Source organism: Sarcophilus harrisii, chromosome X, assembly GCF_902635505.1.
Source record: "Sarcophilus harrisii chromosome X, mSarHar1.11, whole genome shotgun sequence".
NCBI classification, from domain to species: domain Eukaryota; kingdom Metazoa; phylum Chordata; class Mammalia; order Dasyuromorphia; family Dasyuridae; genus Sarcophilus; species Sarcophilus harrisii.
The window spans coordinates 34,090,888-34,110,217 of NC_045432.1; the positions used below are offsets into that span (position 1 = coordinate 34,090,888).

Here is a 19,330-nt window from a genome sequence, read left to right on the forward strand (position 1 = left end):
ATCCCAGAACCAGTACTCTTTCTGTTGAATTAATTGCTCTTTCAAAGTCCAGCTTCCTGCGGTCCTTCTTCCACAAAGGCCTTCTCTTCTCCCAGCAGGTGATCCCCCATTTTTTCTGGCCCCACTAATGACTTCAAAAGTTCTGCTATTCTCCTCATCCTCCAGCAGATGGCACTTGTTGCCTTCACAGGGGACCAGCTCTGTTAACATTGACCCTTGTTGATGCCTCCCACTGGGTGCAGAGGATGGTGACAGTGTTCTATTCTTTCTAATGGCCTGGGAATCCCCCCTCCCTTCTCCCAGGGTGGCCAGCTCAAATTATTCAAATGACCAGGCTACGCCACAAAATGGCTAGAAAAGGGAGAATAAGAGTCAGCCCATCAAAGATGCCAAGGAAAGGCAAATCGGGAATCCTTGCTTCATGTGACCCTGAATATTCCCCTTCCCTTTGTCTGGGCCCATTTCCTTCGACATTTAAGTACTGAGGACATTCGAGATCTGCCTTGTACGCAGTACTGGGGATACAGAAACAAAAATCACACACATCCCTGCTGTCAAGTTTGTAATCCAATGGTAACTGAAGACATAATGAAGACATTAGAATCCAGTGGTAACACAAGACTATGACAGGAGAGTCAGCTAAGGACAATAAAAAAGGCCCAGGAAAAAGGCTGTAAAAAGTCTTAGGGAGTGATGATGACTTTCACTTGGGGTAAGATGGATCAGGAATGAACTAATGAGAAAGGTGGTGTCTGAAAAGGGACTTGAGGGAGCCAAGATGGCAGAGGGTAGACAGGACTTTACCTGAGCTCTTCCCGGCTTCCCTCACTCAGAATTAAATGGGACTTGAAGGAAAAGAAGTACTTTATACACCGGGGATGGTGACTTCCATTCCAGGGTTGAAGAACATGAGGCAAGACAGTGCAAAAATTCAGAAAAAAATGTCCACTCCTCTTGGTGGGGTAATGCGGGCCTACAAATATAGAATGTTGCGATACCATTAGATGGGAAGACCAGAGTGGTCGGTTTTACTCACCTAGAATAAAGAAGAGCTCGACTGGGGGAAGAAGAAATGTATGTCTGGAAATGAGCGACATAAAAAAGCATTAAAACGAAATTAATGGGCTCGCTTTACACTTCCCAGGTAACAATACATTTTAACATGGACCTTAGGAAAGCAGAGCCTTTGTCCACAAAGAATGAGAGAGAATTGCTTGAGAGCTATGTCTGCCCGCAGCCCCTATTATGTAAATCCATGAGGACTAGCAGCCTAAGACCCTAGGGGTAGCGACCTGATGCAACAGCTCTTTGAAAGCAGCTTCCACTGCCAGATCTCCAACTACTACAAAGAAATAGTACATCAAAACAATCTGGTACTGGGTAAGAAAAAGAGTGATTGATCAATGAAATCGATTAGATACACAGTATACAGAACTAAATGACCATAGTAACTTAGGGTTGGATAAGCCCAAAGATCCGAGCAAATGGAGCAAGAACTCGCTAGAGCTAATGGTCAAGGGACATGAACAAGCAGTTTTCAGAAGAAATCAAAGCTATCAATAGTCAGGAAAAAATGCTTTGAATGATGAGAGAAATGCAAATTAAAACAACTTCGAGGTGATACCTTATACCCATCAGATCGGCTAAGATGGCGACAGGAAAGGAAAATGACAAATGTTGGAGGGGACATGGAAAAATAAACACCACTAATGCACTGTTGGTGGAGCTGTCAATTAGTCCAACCATTCTGGAGAACAATTTGGAATGAAGTCTAAAGGGCTATAAAGCCATACATACCCTTTGACCCAGCAATGTCACTACTAGATTTCTCTCTCAAGAAGATCAAAAAAAGGAAAAGAGCCCATATGTACCAAAATACTTACAGCATTGGAATTGGAATTGGAAACCGAGAAGGCAGCAATCAATTGAAGGGAATGGTTTCCTGGGAAGACTTATACCAAGAGAGGCGAGCAGAACGAGAATCCCATGCAGAGGAAGAGCAATATTGTAAAGATAATCAGCTGTGAAAGACTTCGCTTCTCTGATCAATACAATGATTCAAGATAATTCAAAAAGACTCATGATGAAAAATGCTATTCCCCTCCAGAGAACTGATGGGTGAAGACCGAAGAGTATTTTTTTCCACTTTATTTTTCTTCGGTTTTTTTTTTCCCCCATAACATGGCTAATGTGGAAATATATTTTGCATGACTTCATATGTACAATGGGTATCGTATTTCTTGCCTTTTGAATGGACAGCAGGGGGAGTGGAAAGAGGGAGAGAATTTGGAACTAAAAATTAATTTTAAAAACAAAGCTTTTCAAAAATTAGCAAAATAAGAAGAAAAAAGGAAAGCAGCTCTCGGTGGGTCCTGGGAGACTAATGTAAAGGTATTCTAGAATCTGCTCAGGTGGCTGAGGCAATGTGTTGTGGCGGAGAGAGCTCTGTGCTCAAAGCCTAGGGGAGCTGCATTCAAGGCCCAGCCCTATCCCACTGACTAATTGTATGACTTCTGCCAAGTCTCTTCCCCTCCCTGGGCCTTGAGGTTCCTTCTGTGGAAAAGGGTGGGGAGAAGTTGGATTAAATGGTCTCAAAGGTCCCTTCCAGCTCGTACATTCTCCTAGATGGATTCCTGTGAAAGTGATCTCGGGAACGCTAGCCTTCTGCCTATGGTTCTTGGAGGCTGGCTACCGTACTCACTTCTTACCCACTAGGCCCTACCCTGGGGGGATGTAAACTTTAAAATACTATATAAATTCAAGTTACTAGGGCCTGAAGCCATCGTGGTGAAGTGACAGAAGAAAGGACATGCCAGGACCCAGATCCCGATTCTAAATCTGCTAGTTGCCACCTGTGTAGCCTTTCTTTCGTCTCTCTGGTCTCCATAAAACAACAGATTTAGACTGGGGGATCTCCAAGGATCCCCAGCTCGAGGATTTACACTTGTTAGCCTCATTCTTCCCCCACTCCAAGATCCACCCAGGACAGAGGGGAGTTTTAGAGACTTTTCACTATTCTAACAGTGGTCCAAAAAAAAGGTCAAATTGCACAGCCTCATAGAATGTTCTAACAAAGAGTCCATAGCAGTCATTACTGAGCTGGTAAGTTGAGGCAGCTCCTCTGGGGCCCTGTGGAGAAGCAGCCCCCCATTTTACCAAAGTCTTCTGTTCCTCGGTGACTATTCATCCTCTCGGCCTAATCTTCTGTGGGGCTGCAGCCCCCCTTAGAGAGAGGCTACAATGACCAAATGGTTGCTGCCGTCACCCTAGGCCTGTACCCCTATACCAGACTAGGAACCTCGTCTCAGATCAGGTTTGAATCCCACCTCCAACAGTTCTTAGCCCTGTGACTCTGGCCGAGTTTAGATTGCCTTATAGTAGGGCCCTAGCTCTTTCAAAGAGGGAACTGCATTAGCTATTCTTAGTTCTACAGCAATGGAAACGTAGTGGAAAGGACATGCGTTTGAATCTTGGCTCTGGCCTCTCTGGGTCTCAGTTTCCTCCTCCTCCTCCTCCTCCTCCCTCATAAAAAGCTTGGACTGGAAGCTATCTAAGGGTCCTTCCATTGCTAACAATCTATGGTCCTCTGGGACTAAGAAAATTCCGGACTCAGGAAATTCAGAATGAGGTTTCCCAGCTGGGAGGAGATAAAGACCTTACCCAGTTACACAACAGTGGGCAATGGTGACGGCTATTCAGGCCATAACACAATCAAATGGGAAGGAACTGCCCCCACCACCCACCCACACGTACGTACACACACACACACACACACACACACACACACCAAGATCAAGTCTCCTCCTCCAGGAAAGTCCTAAATACAGACTCTAGACCACTCCATGAGCGGATTTCACCTTGCCCTGGACGGCAATGGCCACAGTTGATGGAGCACACCAGATATAGTATCTGGACCCCAGGACAATGGACCCACACAAAGGGGCTGGTCAATCTGTGGGAACCCGATAACTTCCTGATTTTCTATGTGTAGGCAAAGCTGCAGCCGTCACTCCAGGCCTAAGGTCGGGAATTTAGAAAGATTTTTTTGCAGCGATATAATGAAGAGAATTTAGAGCTGGGAGGGGCACCAGACAGCCAGCTCGTTTTTAAAGAAGGGGAAAGAGAGATCTTGAGTTCAAATCTTGCCTCCACATAATACCTGTGTAACCTTCAACAAGTATTTTCTCCTCTTTAGGCCTCTTGTTTTCTGAGATTGATTCTCCCTCAGCCAAGATACTCCCGGATCTCATGATACTAAGATCGATTTGACCTTAGTGACTTTGTTGTAAAAAAACACGGGTCGAGCCAATATTATGCCTAGATTTATTAAAAACAGAACCTACACACACCCATGTTCTAGGTACATAATTAACCATACAACCATACTATTATCACTAAAGTCAAGGGGATACACCTCTTAAAGATGAAGACAGCTTCTCAAGAGCTGCAAGCTCCCTTGGAGAGTAGGGGTGGGAAGGGAAGAGAATAAGCATTTATGTAGTGTCAGGTATTGGGCTAAACATTTTTATAAATCTTATTTGATCCTCACAGCAATGTTGGGAGATAGTTGCTGTTATTTTTTCCATTTTACAGATGAGGCAAATAGACCTTCCCGATTCCAGGCCCAGGGTTCTATCCAATGCATCTCCAGTTGAGATTCTCTTGGCTCAGACACTGAATTCCCAGCTCATGGCAGGCTTTCAAAACGATGCACTGGAGCTGGTCAATGTGGGTCTAGAAAGTCCTACTTCACTCTGCTATCAAGAGCTCAAAGGTGAATTGCCCTCAATAAAGGCCTCAGTTTCCCCTTCTGTAAAACAAGGACCTTGCACTGGCTTCCTCGGCTGAAGCAGTAGAGATGACCACCGGGTTCTTGAAAGCTCTACCAGTGAAGATAAACCAATCTACTTAGGCAAGTAGAGGTTGCTTTGTCACCAAGTTGGCTGGAAGACCTGCAGAACTAGATGGGGTTGGGATATGTAACCCTGAAGGAAGCAAAATGAAGGAGACATACATATAGCACAGGACTGATCCAGGATAGCCCAGAGAATGGTGGGATTTGGCTCTGAACCCAAGCTCTCTGACTGCCAAACTGGGACTCCTTCTGCCACACTTTGTTGGGCAAGTGGGGGAAGCATAGGTCTGGGGAAAGCGTCCATCTCTCTGAGCCTCAGTTTCACTCTCCTCCTCATGAGAAGGTTGGGCTGAATGATATATCTAAGGGTCCTTTCATTCCTAACCATCTGGGATCCTTTGGGACTAAGAAAATGCCAGTCCAGAAACTCAGAATGAGATTTCCCAACTCGGGAAGGATGGAGGGAGGAAGAAGGGTCTACAGTGCTAGAAAAAGTCCTGAATTGGAAAGCAGAGGCCCAAGTTTGAACCCTGAGTCTGCCACTCAGCATCTGTGATTTTGGACAAATTTCAGTTTCCCCTTCTTTAAAGTGAGTCCCGTCCATCCCAGCAGCAAGGCTCTGGGGGGCAGAGGGAACTCAGAAGAATCCCCGTTTCTGCATTCTAGACCATGCACAGGGGCTCTTGGCTCCCCCACTGACACCTGTGATTCTCCCCGGCCCTTGATGCAGGGTACTAAAGTCTCGAGATCCATCTGTCAGGATTACCAAAGTCCTTTCCTTCCTGGCCCACATATCCCAGCTTCAAGTACTCTTCCTAGTTTAGAACTTCTCAAAATCTGGGTGCTCTGGAGTTCGAATTGCAGCTCTGTCACTTACTAGCTGCGAGTCTGGTTCAATCAGTGTCTCACTGAGCCTCAGTTTCCTCATCTGTACCCATCTCCTTCCCGGAGTTGTTAGAGCTAAATGTGTAAGCCCTTTGTACGGTAAAGCAATGTCAACGTTGCAGACTCCGGCCCAGGTTTTCAAAAGCATCATCCTGAAATTAATTGTCCTGGTCTGAGCAGAGCAAAACCACTTAAAACTAGAACAAACTGACTCACAAAGGTTCGAGGCCTGGAAAAGTGGGAGAGTTGCTAGGTTACCACTTTAGTCAATCCAAGGGGACACAAAGGGGAATCCCATAAAGAGCCCTTCACCCCAAAAGGAAGGGGGCCATGCCCCCAGATGGTGGGGGAGGTCACTCAAACCACACACAAGAAGAGAAATGAGGCAGAAGCACAAACACACACACACACACACACCCCGATGAATTTCTCGGACCAATTCAAGCCTCATTAATTGGTTTCCAAAACAAGCCTGCCTCAGTAAGAATTGCCAAGAGGTAGAACAGGAATCAATACACATATCTTAATTCACGCCAAAGTGCAGAATCCACATTAAATCGGCACATATGTTTAAAAGAAAAATACTTTTCAAATTTATTTAGCAACAAGTAGAAATCTGGTCGGAATAGGAAGGTGGGGATTAAGAGGCGTGGGATTCAGTCCAGACGCAGCAAGCCCCGGCTGGAGGGGGGAGAGCTCGGGAGAACAAAAGAAGTGGTGATCTTGATCAGAATCAAGGATCCCAAGGCCATTTGGACATGAAGAGAATAGTCAAGAATAGCCGCAGCTCTCCATATTGTGGGATTTTAGGACCGTTGCCAACCAGTACAGGGAAGTGGGACACTTGGGAGTTGCCTTGCCCGGGGGGTGAGGGGGTGGGGATGAGGTAGAGAGGGGGAGTGTGTAGAAGGGAGCCGAAGAGAGGGCTCGGCTATTGAAAAACCCAAACAATTCTAGGCCTATTCCCGTGGGAAAGATCAATCTTTCAATGTCCCCTGAGATCCCAGCCAGTGGGCAGTCTGCACGAGCTAGCTCAAAAACAGATGAAAGAATCGAGAAGGAAGAGAAAGGCCGATGGGGAGGCTGGAGGTTGGGGTGGAAACAGCCCAATATGGAAGAACAGAAACCAAATAGGGGAAGAGGTTCTTTCTTTTCATTAGATCGAGGTAACTCCCCACTCTTCCCCTTCCTCTCACAATTTGTGAGATGACCAAAGCACTTATTCACAGCAGGAAGGGAATGGGAGTTGGTGAACGGAGTCCAGAGCAGGGAATAACATGAGCAACAGGCTAAAGTCCAGTAGGCCGTGCCTTCCGGTAATGTACAAAAAGAGACTGGGTTTGGAGAACTTGGAGGCAAGCTCTTGGGAAGACCTGGGTCTTAACTTTCCCCAGCTGGAGAGAGAGGGGGAACGCTCCAAAGTCTCAAATAGAGATAATGCAGGTTTCTACTTCTTGAGAACTGCTTACAGTTCCCAAAGGAAAGCCCGGATAGACCTATTTTAGTAGGTCTTTAAGAGCACTTGTCATTGGGAGCCTCCACTTGCACACAGAAGCCTTGATCATGTGTTGGGAGATGTAGCCACAGCATCTGAGAGCTGCAAGAGTCTAGTCCAATCCCACCCCATTTTTCCCCCAGAGTCTCAGAAATGAAGCAATTTCTACTCCTAGACATTCAACAGCGGCCCCGCCAGCTCGTGCTCATAACAGGCCAGGTCTAAAGTCCTTTCTTCTCAGGCCCCGGTTAAGGGAAACTCGCTCCCAACTCTGCCAGCAGCCCACCATCATTGTGACCGTGGGTTACCTAAATTGCGGCACGTGGGCCGTTTTTCTTCCCCCATGTGATGGCACCCTGAGGCGAGTGGAGGGAAAGCAGCTCCTGGGTCCCACCCCAACACCTGTGCCCACCACACACGACCCCCAAGTAGTTTCAAAATGGAAGGAAGCAGGCAGTTTGCATCAACACAGTTTAATCACCTTCAAACAGATAAAAAGCCCTGGTTAACCCTCTCCCCATTAAAGTCATCTCCACAGGACCCCATTTAGAAGGGGAGGGGAGAACATAGACTCTCTCAGAAACACAGCTGCATTTGATACACAAATCCTTATCCCTGAAGCGCAGCTGAGGGCTGGAGAAAACCGGTCCCCCAAATGCTGGACGGGGGACCCAGCCCACCACTGGGGGGTAGGAGGGGTAGGGCTGGGGGATCATCCTGGGCCTCTGCATTTACAGAGACCGGCAGAAGTGCTATGAGAGTTAGCCCTAAGGGAAGAGGGAGAAGGAAGGAAACACTGGCCACGGCCGGTGAGTTAACCGGTTCCCCCTTCTCGTCGGCTCTGAAGCCATTCCTTTGTGCCTCAATTTTTTCATTTGTGCACTCGAGACCACCGGAGGCCTCATGGACTGAACTTGAAGTTGGGGAGGGGGGTAAAAGGGGTAGCATTTCTGAACACTTGCAAACCCCTTGCAGAAAAGGAGGCACCAAAGTGCAGACTTTTTAACTGTTATTGCTCCCAAACGGAGCAAAGTCTGAAAAGGAGATTAGAAAAGGGAGAAGAAAGAGTCAGAGAGAAAGAGATCAAGAGCGAGACAGAGCTCGAGAGAGAGACAGAGAGAACGGTGGGGCTGGAGCTATTGGCATCATCACACAATTTCTTACTGAGGGTGGCACAGACATTACAAAGTCGGGAGTTGGGCTATGAAAACTGCAAATTGTTAACTCACTAACTATTCCTACTGACTTCTAGCTAATTGCAAAAGAAGGGGGTTAGAGAGGTAGAGAATGGGGAGGGAGACTGAAGAAGGAAACTACGTTAATAAATACAAGTGTCGGGATAGAAGGATCCCACCCCACAGGCAGGAACTGGCACGGCACCGATGACACCAAAAGCCTGCCAGTCACAGCTCGGCCCCCGTCCCCATCCATCCCTCTCCTCCTCCTTGGGGCGGAAATCGGGCTCAAATCGCTTCCGGTTGGGCCCTTCAGGGATTCAATGGACAGAAACCCATGAGGATGCCTCTGGTCCAGGGACAAATAACGGGACGTCAACAACTCTCCCTCCCGTCCCCTCAGCGGAGCCAGAGAAGTGACCCGAAGGGAACGCCGAGGCCCTGGGCCTCGAAACCCAGGTTTCAAACTACTATATGTAATGGACGTCACTCTGCTGCTTCCTGAAGTCCAGGAAAAAAATAGCTCGTATAGAGAATATTCCAATCCAGAATTGGGTGAACAGAGACCAAATTAAAATGGCAAAAGGGATGGCTCACTTGCCCTCTGTCTCAAGGTTGTCTTCTCCCTCTCAATTACTCTCCGCTCTCATTAAAGAAAAACACAGGTCTCTCTCTCTCTGCTGCGCAGAGAAGCTACTTGTCGGCTTCAGAGGCCTCCTGGGGAGTCTCCGGGGACTCGGGACCCTGCTGGGTCAGAACACTGGACTGCATCTCCTCGGGAACACGGGCTTTCAGGGGCAGCTCATTCGAGCTCAATGGCTCTGTGGGGACCACCTGAGGGAGAAAAGATAACAGGCTGAAAGACAAGTTTCCTCCACAGTCAGAATCGGGATTGACTCTAGATCCACCGCACTTGACTTCCTAACGGTCATGGCACCTTAGAGACCATCCGCGTCCAGTGTCTTTATTTTCTTTCGTTATTACTGTAACTGTAACCTTTATAGCAAAACCAAAGCCTCTCGTTTTACAGAGGAGGAAACTGAGCCCCAGACAGGCCCTCGGGGCGAGGGTCTGGCACACCTACTAGAGAAGAGAGAATGGGGGCAAGGAGAGCAATGGGGAAGCCATTGCCAAGAGTCCTGCTGAGAAGCCAAGTGGGAACAGCAGTGGTAGGGATGATGTGGAAGTTGAACCAACAAGACTTGGCAACTTATTGGCTAAGTGGGATATGACCCCGAGGTTTCAAATCTGGGTGCCTGTCCTCAAGAAAAATTGGGAAGTTTGCAAGGGAGGGGGGTTGGGGAAAAAAGATGAGTTGTTTTGACATGGTAAAAATTTGACATCGAATCAAAAGCAGTTAACAGGCAGCATACAGGACAGGAACTCGGGAGGGTACCAATGACAACTTCTGATCTTCAGATCAGAAGGGGAGAAATCAATCCAGGTCTGCCCTCTACCCATTTCATCTCTACCAGAGCTGCCATCACCGAGGTAGCTACGAGGCAGTACCACAGAAGGCAATAAAAAAGAGTAAAAAAGTGTAAGGAGAACAAGTCTTAAAAAGCAGCAGGACTCAGTTCAGTTTCCAGCTCTGATGTTGTGACTTGTGAACTCCTTTGGAACTCCTTTCTCTCTCTTTGGACCTCAGTTTCCTCATTTGTATAATGAAAATAATACTTGGGTTTTCAGGCAATTATGTGATTATAAATGTTGATGCTACAGGTGTCAAAACCTAAAGCCATAAAGGAGATGACCCAAAAGGAATCGTCACCTCCAATATTCATTCTTCCCTCCCATTGACATAAAGATCCATCTTTTTCTGAAGGAAAAATAAACTCATACTAACCACCTCCTTGGGTTGCGATATCACATCAAGCCTTCAAAGTGCTTGGGAAATGGGAGCTGCTATTTTATGTGAGGGGGAAGACAGAAGAACACTTACTGGGCTCTGTGGAAATGGGCTGCTTCCGGGCTCTTGAGTGCTTGAGGGTCGAGTTCCACTTTCTTCCAGTGGCAATATGCCCCGTCGATCCAGCACACTGCGGAGGAGAGGCAAGGGTGAAACTCTTCTCCTCTCCCCTCCCCCGCCTTTGGCTAACAAAACAGGTCCTAGCTTGCCTTAAGACCCCTCTTTCCCCATGATTGGAAATCTCTCCTGAGGCAAGCTCTGAAATATTTTCCACTTTCATCAGCACCCTGGTAGGGTAAGGAGGGGATGAAGCATTCGCTGGCGGGTGAAGGGGTCACCTAGGTCAAGGCTTCTTCAACTTTTTCCCTTTGAGACCCCTTTTCGCCCAAGAAACCTTACTCCAGGTATCTAAGTATATGAAATAGGTATCCAAATTAAGCATTTAATGCTAAGAAATCGTAATTTCATGACCTCTTTGTTCAGTTATGCCATCCCTTCTTTTTATGCAAAATTAAGGTAACATAACCATTGGGAGTCAAGCCTAATTTTTCTGACTGAATCTGGGGCTCCCCAAAACAAAAGCCTCCCTCCCACCCAGTCGGCGTCACGGTCCTTAACGCCCACGAACCAGTCTTAGACACAAGCACCAGGGATCGGTTCAGAGGTAGCCAGGGCTCCGAAGATCATAGACCTTTACACTGACCTCAGAGATCATCCACTCCAACATTCTCCCTTTACAAAGGGTGAAAAACTCCAAGAAAGGAAAAATCTACCCAAGTCCCCACAGCAATATGGGAAGCAACAGAGCCAGGTCCACCTACAGCACCTGCTGTGCCACGAATGCCTCTCAGGCTGCCGTCTGCCAGCAAGCTCAGAGCAGGAGAGTCACCAATTGGGGCATCCCTTTTTTCGCTAATATCCATCATGGGTCTGTGGCACCCGGCTTTTAGCTCCCTGAGAGGCCTGATTTCAGCCTCTATCTTTTGAACCTTTCCACCCAGAGGATCTAGTTCAGACCAATCTGGATTTGAAACCGAGTCACCGGTAGCGGCGGCCCCGTCTCTCCCCAACCAAAACAAGGTCAATCGCTGAACTTGCCCCAAAATGTACATCTGGATAACTCCACTTCAATAGAACTACTTTCCCTCTGGCATCTTCTGCATTTTTCTCCAATTTACAAACATGATTCTGAAAAAGCTCACCCACAGCTTTCAAAAGACTGCTTGCCAGGACAGTTAATTAGTGCAGTGGCTAGAGCACCAGCCCCGAAGTCAGGACGACCCAAGTTCAAATGTGACCTCAGACACTTAACACTTTCTGGTTGGGTGACCCGGGGCAAGACACTTCACCCCAAGTGCCTCAGCCTGCCAAAGGGGGCCAGCGCTGCCCAGCCTGCAAACTCCAGTGCTTATAAACTTCAACTTGGCTGTATAACCTGAGACAAGTCAATCACCTGATTTTCACTTTCTCCAGCTGTACACTGGGATAATAATACCTGCTCTCCCTCCCTCCCAGCCTCATTTCAAGAAGAGTGATTTGGAAAACCTCAAAGTGCTACAGAAATGGGAGCCGATCTACGCTCAACCTAGCATGGCTCACACAGTGAGAACGTGACCGAGGTTTAGGACGGACACCACCCTCAGAAGAGGCCAGAAGAAAATAGAGTCCATTCCCACCGGCCCCACTCGTACCTGGGAGGCAAGGGGCCACACAGCACCTCGCAGCAGTTCTTTAGGATGTTGCCATGACTGTACGGGTTCTGCACTCGGTTCTTCCCCGTCCAGGAACCTTTAATCTGCAAGACAAGGGCACAGGCTTATTCTGCTAAATCTAGACACCCAGACCGGCCTCTGGAGGACTTTCTGTCTCGCTGAGCTCCTCCCCAAAGTCCCATCTTTTAAACTCTCTCCATCTTCATTTCCCCTCGACCCTTTGCCCACTCCCTTTCAGTAGATTCGAACCCACCCTGATGTGCTTTGGCAATAAATCCGACAAATCTATTTAAACACTTATTTCTTGCACCGTTTTTCCCTCGACAGTGAGCACTGTGGTGCACATAGTAGGTGCCTAAATGTTCACTGAACTGGATAACCAAACATTTTCTGTGCCCTAAAACCTAGAAAAGTTTAGATAATTTTTTGGAAATCTGTTAATTAAAACACCTACTATGTGCAGGAGTACTAAACGTGGTGCTGGGGATATATACAGACATGTGTACATGTCTGTATGTGTGTCTGTGCATGTGTTCATGCAAACACGTGTGCATCTGTGTGTCATGTGTACTTGTGCATGTGTGTTTGATGATCAGATTACCCAACATCCCCAGCTATATGGAGCAGCTCATGTTTTTGGAGGGGACATGATACCTAACTATATTATAACTATATATAGCATATATATATATATATATGCTGTATGCTGTCTCACACACTCCCTAAGGCAGCTGGAACACCCTCCTCCTTCCCGGTGGCCACCGATTCACACCCATCCCCCTTCTCCGGAACTCAGCTTTCTCTCAGTTTAGCCGCAGCCCTTTAGCTTTGCCCTTTCGGGAATTCCCTCCAGTTATGCGGCTTCATGTTTCTCTGTATATAGACACGGCTTTTCCCGTGGGGGTGCTCTCTTCAAATCGGAATTATCAGCTCCTTGAAGGAAAGGCCCTTCCTCCCTCATATTGCTTTTGGGCCTGTGCCTCCCACTGCCTACAACTGCTGAGGTCTCTCCGTTTCTGGTGCTGACAGCCCGAAGGACTTAATTGCCCTGTGCACACAAGAGGCTTAAGCAAATGTTTGCTGGATTGAATAAGGTCATCTGAACGGCGGGCCCAGGTCAGCCCCAGCCATGATCTTTCAAGCCCAAATCATCTCTAATGGGGAACCGTTTTTCTGTCTCCCTGTGGTCAACTCTGCAGGTCAAAAACAGGTCCCCACCGTTACTCGTCACCCCGATTTGAACCTGCCTATACTTTCAAATACAGTCAACAATGCCATGTACGGCAGGGTTCAGGGTTTCTGGGTCTCCCTGTCTCCATGGCTGGGGTTTCTCTAGAGCCCACCTATGTATACGGAGGGCTCGAAAGTCCCACTTTTCTGTTGGACTGAGTGAAAAGAGTCCGTGAGGCAGAGGGAAAAGTACGTGATGAAGCCGAGACGCCTTAACTCACATCTTCATTCGTTGTCTGGTTGAGGGCCACTAGGAAAGTATGGAATCCTGTCAGGCCCACCACAGACCAGAGAGTGAAGAAGCAGATGAGCACTTCCAGGACAGTGCGCCCAAGTTAAGGAACACAGCAGTTCACTGAATCGAGCTGGAGGAGACACGAAAGGTTATCTCGTTCCAAGCCCGTAGAGCTCAAAAGGCCCTCCGAGCCGGCCCAGCTCCCCCTCATTTTAAACGTGCGGATGTAAGGCACAAAAGACCGAAAATGATCTGTCAGAAGTCACAAAGGAAGCAGCACAGTCAGGATTTGAACACGGGCCTTCTTAGATACCGTGCCAGGGGATGGAGTAGATTAAGAAAGGCCTAGTGACAAAAAGGTTAGAGACCTGCTCCCAAAATGATTTCTTAATAAATTGTAGATAAAAGAAACCAAGAACCAATCCCAGATTTCTTACTCCAAATCCAAAGCTCTTTCCATCATATCTTGCTACCTTTCATCTCTACATTTTCAAAAAGATATCAGAAAGAAAATCGGAAATAAGGTAAAGCCCCAAGGCTCCCCAGTGGGCACAAAACAAACACCTCTCCCTACAGGGACCTTCCTGTTCCTTTCCTACACTCTGGATGGATCAGCGTCGCTGGTCCCCATCGGAATCCATTTTTAGACCAAGGCAGTAGTGCGGTGAAAAGGCCATTAAATTTGGGATCAGAAGCCAGAAGGTCAAATTCTGGCTTTGATGGGTCTTAGCTACGCAACTTGGACCCAGTCACTCCCCTTCTCTAAGCCTCATTTTGACCATCTAGAAAATCAGAGGGGTTGATGTAGACCTTAAAACTTCCCCCGGTCCCGACATTCGTGGCTTTAATCACTTCTACCCTTGGCGTGTAATTTGGCCTTGGAAATTCCCAAAAGGGACCGAGACTGAGGAATTTAGAGATAAGGCATTAGGGGGAACCAAGTGGGAAGGAACGCAAAGCAAAAGTCTCGTCAAAGCAAGGATATGTGCCAGGAGTTTCTTTCAATGTCTCCAGGAAGCCGATTTTCAAGGATTCTATGAGAAAGAAGTAGAGAAAAGTTAGTGCTTTGGTTAAGAAAAGCAGCCTACTCTGTCTTCTGGGGACCCTTTTCTTTCTTGGGTGACACAGCTCTGACGAGTGGAGGCCCCTTTATTCCGGCCTCTCGACGGGTCAATGTTTCCCTTCTCTTCCTGTAGCTTTTTTGGCTTTCCACTGGGCCCAGCCACGGAATCGGAATCTACCCTCCACTCCATCTTCCTTTTCTCTCCCCAGGTTGAACCCCCACTGCTGTAATACGTACGTGTAAAGGACTAGACTTGGGACATATGGAAACCGAACCGTAACAGGCCTCAGAAATGTTCCCTGCAGACGGCCAGTAAGACTAATGCAGGGAGTAAAAACAATAGGCCGCAGAGTGAAAAAATCTGAACTTGATCATAAGGTCTAAAGTGAGAAGGAACAGAAGAGGCCATCCTGATATTCTAACTCCACGCTCAGATTCTTTCTAATACACCAAGCTACTCCCGTAGCCTTCCCCACACTGGGCTGACCCCATCGTCAGCCTCGACAAAGACTTAAAGCAAATAAAGTGAGAAGGCCCATAGCATTCCCAGCAATTCCCATCTCCACCAAATTCAGAGAGCCAGTCATGGTGACGCTCCGTCCCAGATTCCCAGGGCTGGCACCATCTCCCCCAAAATTCCAAACGTTCATCTCATTCTTTACTCACTGAGGGCCACGTAGACTATGTTGAAGGTGAAGACATAGATGGTGAGTAGGGAGAGAGAAAGGATGAAGAGGTAGAAGTAGCGGTAGTTCCTCTTGCCGACGCAATTTCCGACCCAGGGACAATGATGGTCAAAGCGTTCTGGGAAGAGCAGAAGGAAAGGGAGTTCAGGGTACTATCTTCTCCCGCCCCCCCCCCCTTCTTGACATTTATCTCAAACTTAGCAGAGTCTCATTATTTGAGTTCACTTTTCACAGAATAAACTCCATTGTCTAAGTCATCACTTAATAAAATTTCAGTCAATCATGCAAGTTCTTTATAATTTTATAAAACCTTTCAAGAGTGACTAGGTGTAGTGGATGGAGCACCAGCCTTGGAATCTGAATTCAAACCTGGCCTCAGACATTTAACACTTCCTGAACTGTGGGACTCTGGGCAAGTCACAAACAAACAAAAAACAACCCTTTTGTATTTTTATAAAAACTGTCATGTCAATTGACCCTCACAACAGCTCAAGGTGGTAAGCAAGGTGAATAATCTCATCCCTCCTTACAAGGAAAAAACTCAAGGGAGGAGAGTCCAAATAGCATCTACAAGTTATGCAGATCTCAAATGATTCTCTTAAAAATGTAGTCATGAGAATGATCATTCATCTGACCAAATGGCCACAATAGAGCTCATTGTATAAGAGCGAGAAAGTGTGTGTGTGTGTAGTGGGAAATGAGGATGACCTCACAACCAACAATTTGTAACAAAAGCAGCTCCCATTTCTATAGTGCTCCAATATACCATACTCCATGTATGTGCACATGAGCATGCAAAACACACATGCACAACTGCCTTAAAGCCCAGGGGATTTGGAGCTGGACGGGGCCTTCAACATCACCTACTCCCACACTCATTTTACAGAGAGGAGCAAGAGGCTTGCCCAAGTTTCCTCTGATCTTGGGGGTCCAGGAGAAATCACATCAAGCAATTTGGAAAGCATTTGCTGCAGGGGAAGGAACGTGGGTCTTAGACCCAGAACACTTGCATCCTAACCCTGCCTCTGCTACTGAAGAGCTGCACAGGCCAATCACTTCCCTTGTCTGAATCCCCAAAATAGTTATTCACTCTCTCATAAGGCTGTTGTGTTAGGGCAAGGAAGGGTGGGTATCATCAGCACAGGGAACAGGCTCTACCCTATAATATTAAAACAGTTTACATTTCCAGCACTTCACCAAGTGCCTCATATCCATTATCTTATCTGACCCTCCTTGCCCCCTCATCAGAAAGTAGATGATGCAAATGTTATCTCCATTTTATAGATGAGCAAACTAAGGCTCAGAAAACACAAGGGACTTGAGCAAGCCAGGTTACAGAGCTGGAAGTGTCAGAGCTGCCCAACATTCCTTTGGCCTTTGCACTCTGCCATACTACAAGGATCACAGGTGTACTCTGAACTTGACGTAAACCCGCTGTACAGAAAGTTTAGGTGAATACAAAAAATAGATCAGGGGAAGGCTCTTTTACCAAAAGGATTCCACATAGGCCTCTGTTAAATGATGTCCCTCCTAGAACTTTTGAATTAGGATTCCGTATCCATGCAACTTTTCCCATGTACTACAACAAATAAGATCCTCTGGCCCAGCTAACTTTAGTGTGCACACCTGGGAGGAAGAGGACATATGCCCAGGGATGCCACAGGGCCATAAAAGGGACTCGACGGAAGTGCCTCTAGACAATGACCCAACTGGGAGGCCTGGAACTGCCGCCACTACCTGCTGCAGGGCCGGCCGTGGCACAGTGGGCAAAGGACTTCTCAGGTGCAGACATACAATGCACGGTTACCAGTCTGGTAAAGCCTGGTATTACTGCCCTCCAGTGGACAGAGGCTTTCATACCCCCTGGCTTCTTTGGGGAGTTCCCTGATAACTTGTTCAATTTCTTTTTCTAAAACGGGACTGCTTTTAAGTCATTTATTTCCTCTTCTGTTAATCTGGGCAACCTCCATTTTTGTGAATATTCACCCATCTCACTTAGATTATCAGAATTACTGGCATCCAGTTGGGCAAAAGAGCTCCTAATTATCGATTTAATTTCCTCTTCATTGGTGGTAAGCACGTTTTTCCTTTTTGATCCCTTGGATTTTCTGCTTTCTTTTCCCCCTTGCTTCTCTGAACAAATTCAGTTCAAGGAAAAGTACAGATTGACACAATTGGGAAATCGGGAAGAGTCTCCCCTCTCCATAAGAATTCCCATAACCCAATACCTCTTCTCAGCCACAGCTAGGGGAGCCAAAAACCCCACAGGAGCGTCATTCACCAGGATATCTGTGGCGTGCAAGGAGGCTGGCTTTGGAGTCCAGAGATATGGGTTTCATCTCTGGCTCCACAACAAGCTAGCCGTGGGACCTTGGCCAAGCCCCTTGCCCAATCTGGGCTTTCTCAGTTTCCTTAAAATGAGGTTAGACTAGACCGGGCATTAATAATCTGAGACTCACCAGTTCCCAAGGACTCTGTGAAATTGGATGAGGAAAATCTGACCCTTCTTTATTAACCTCTAATTGAAATGGAGCATTTCTTTCAATTATGAATTTTTGAAAACATTCTGAGGAGTCCAGAGGCTTCACCAGAATGCCAAACACAGAGAGGTTAAGAACTCCCGGACTAGACAGTCTCTAAAATCTCTCTAGACTCTAAAATTGTCACCCTTGTTATGTAAAGTGAGGCTGATGGATCCTCCCAAGAGCTGCTTCTCGGCACCCAAACACTCCCGCCCACGCCTAGGATCAAGCTGGCCGGGGTAACCCCTCAAAATGTGCCGCTTACCCACACAATTGTCACAGATGCTGCAGTGGGAGGCCCGGGGGGGCCTGAAGATCTTGCATGTATAACAATACTTTAGTTTCACGATCTGGTTGTTGATCTGGAAATTCTTGATTCGAGGGGGTGGACGCTGACCCTGTGGCACCGTGCCGTTGGTCGCCTCTGAAAGACAAGATCCGATCCAGACTGTAGGTCGCCGACACTCACGAGGCCCGGTGGTCCTCGACACCCTTCTGACGGGAATTACCAAGTTTGTTCAAAAGAGAGAGGAGTTTCTCTGGCACGGTCCCCCAACCCCAAAATCAGCATTTCTCAACCTGGGTTTTCAACACCTTGAATTTGTGCCAAGTGATCTCAGGGGACATCCTTGAAACATTCTCAGAAACAATTCATGCTAATCTACTATGATTTAAGAAATAATTGCCACCCTGTGATACCACGCCTAGCTTACATCCCAGAGAGCAAATAAAAAGGAAAAAGTCCTCTCCGTACATAAACATTTATGGCAACTCTTTCGGTGATAGCAAAAAAAAACCCTGAAAGTAAGGGGGTATTCATCAACTGGGGAAATGACTGAATTAGTTCCATCAATGTGATGGAGGACTATATTTAAAGGAAGGGTTCAGAGAAACCTAAGAGGACTTATACATAAGGACGTATACATAAAGTATATGGCCTGTTCTGTCTCTTCCCTGGTGGGGCTCCTCACGACCCTGTTCCAGCTGCAGCTCTGTGGTCTCTCCACCACCACCCCCAGCTGGAGCGACTATAATACCTGGAGTGCAGGACCCCTGGCACGGGGCCGCGTGGTACTGCTGCCAGTACCTGGGCAAGAGCCAGCAGACAGGTCAAATTTGCATAATAAAAACCTCCATAAAGGGAGAACCGTCTGTACTTATACTTTATAAGGAAAGCAGAGTGAAGTCAGATAAGAGCTTGGGATTTAAATTCAAAGGTCACTGTGATACAGATTCCACTATGACCAGGGAACAAGTCTTGTTGCCACCCTACTCGGTTTTTTCATCTGCAAAATGGATGGAAAAGGACAATCCTAGAGAGTCACTACAAGATTGAGGCCAGGGAGTTGAAAAATAAAAATGATTCACTAAGTTGAATGAGAGTTAGTAGGACATGGTACAGCACAGTGGAAAAAGCTCTGGTCTCAGAGCCATCAATGTGGTTCGGGGTCTAGCTTTGCCACTCATCAGCTCTGCCAGCATCCGCAAATAACACAACCTTCCTCAGTTGTAAGATGGCAACATTAACCCTGGCACCCGGTGCCATGCCCAGCGGATGTGAGG

At 47.1% G+C, this 19,330-nt stretch overlaps 1 protein-coding gene across 1 annotated transcript in view; it reads right to left on the bottom strand.

The window, feature by feature from the left end:
- Nucleotides 1-7,692: 7,692 nt before the first annotated feature.
- The window catches only part of ZDHHC9 (zinc finger DHHC-type palmitoyltransferase 9), a 37,097-nt gene continuing 25,459 nt past the window's right edge, over nt 7,693-19,330 (bottom strand). The window contains exons 4-10 of the mRNA XM_031945242.1: nt 18,033-18,191; nt 15,226-15,363; nt 14,482-14,530; nt 13,483-13,585; nt 12,011-12,114; nt 10,353-10,449; nt 7,693-9,244 (exon numbers count right to left, since the gene is read on the bottom strand). Coding sequence (XP_031801102.1) covers nt 9,104-9,244; nt 10,353-10,449; nt 12,011-12,114; nt 13,483-13,585; nt 14,482-14,530; nt 15,226-15,363; nt 18,033-18,191 — 791 coding nt within the window. The 3' untranslated portion in view covers nt 7,693-9,103. The remainder of the gene's footprint in view (nt 9,245-10,352; nt 10,450-12,010; nt 12,115-13,482; nt 13,586-14,481; nt 14,531-15,225; nt 15,364-18,032; nt 18,192-19,330) is intronic.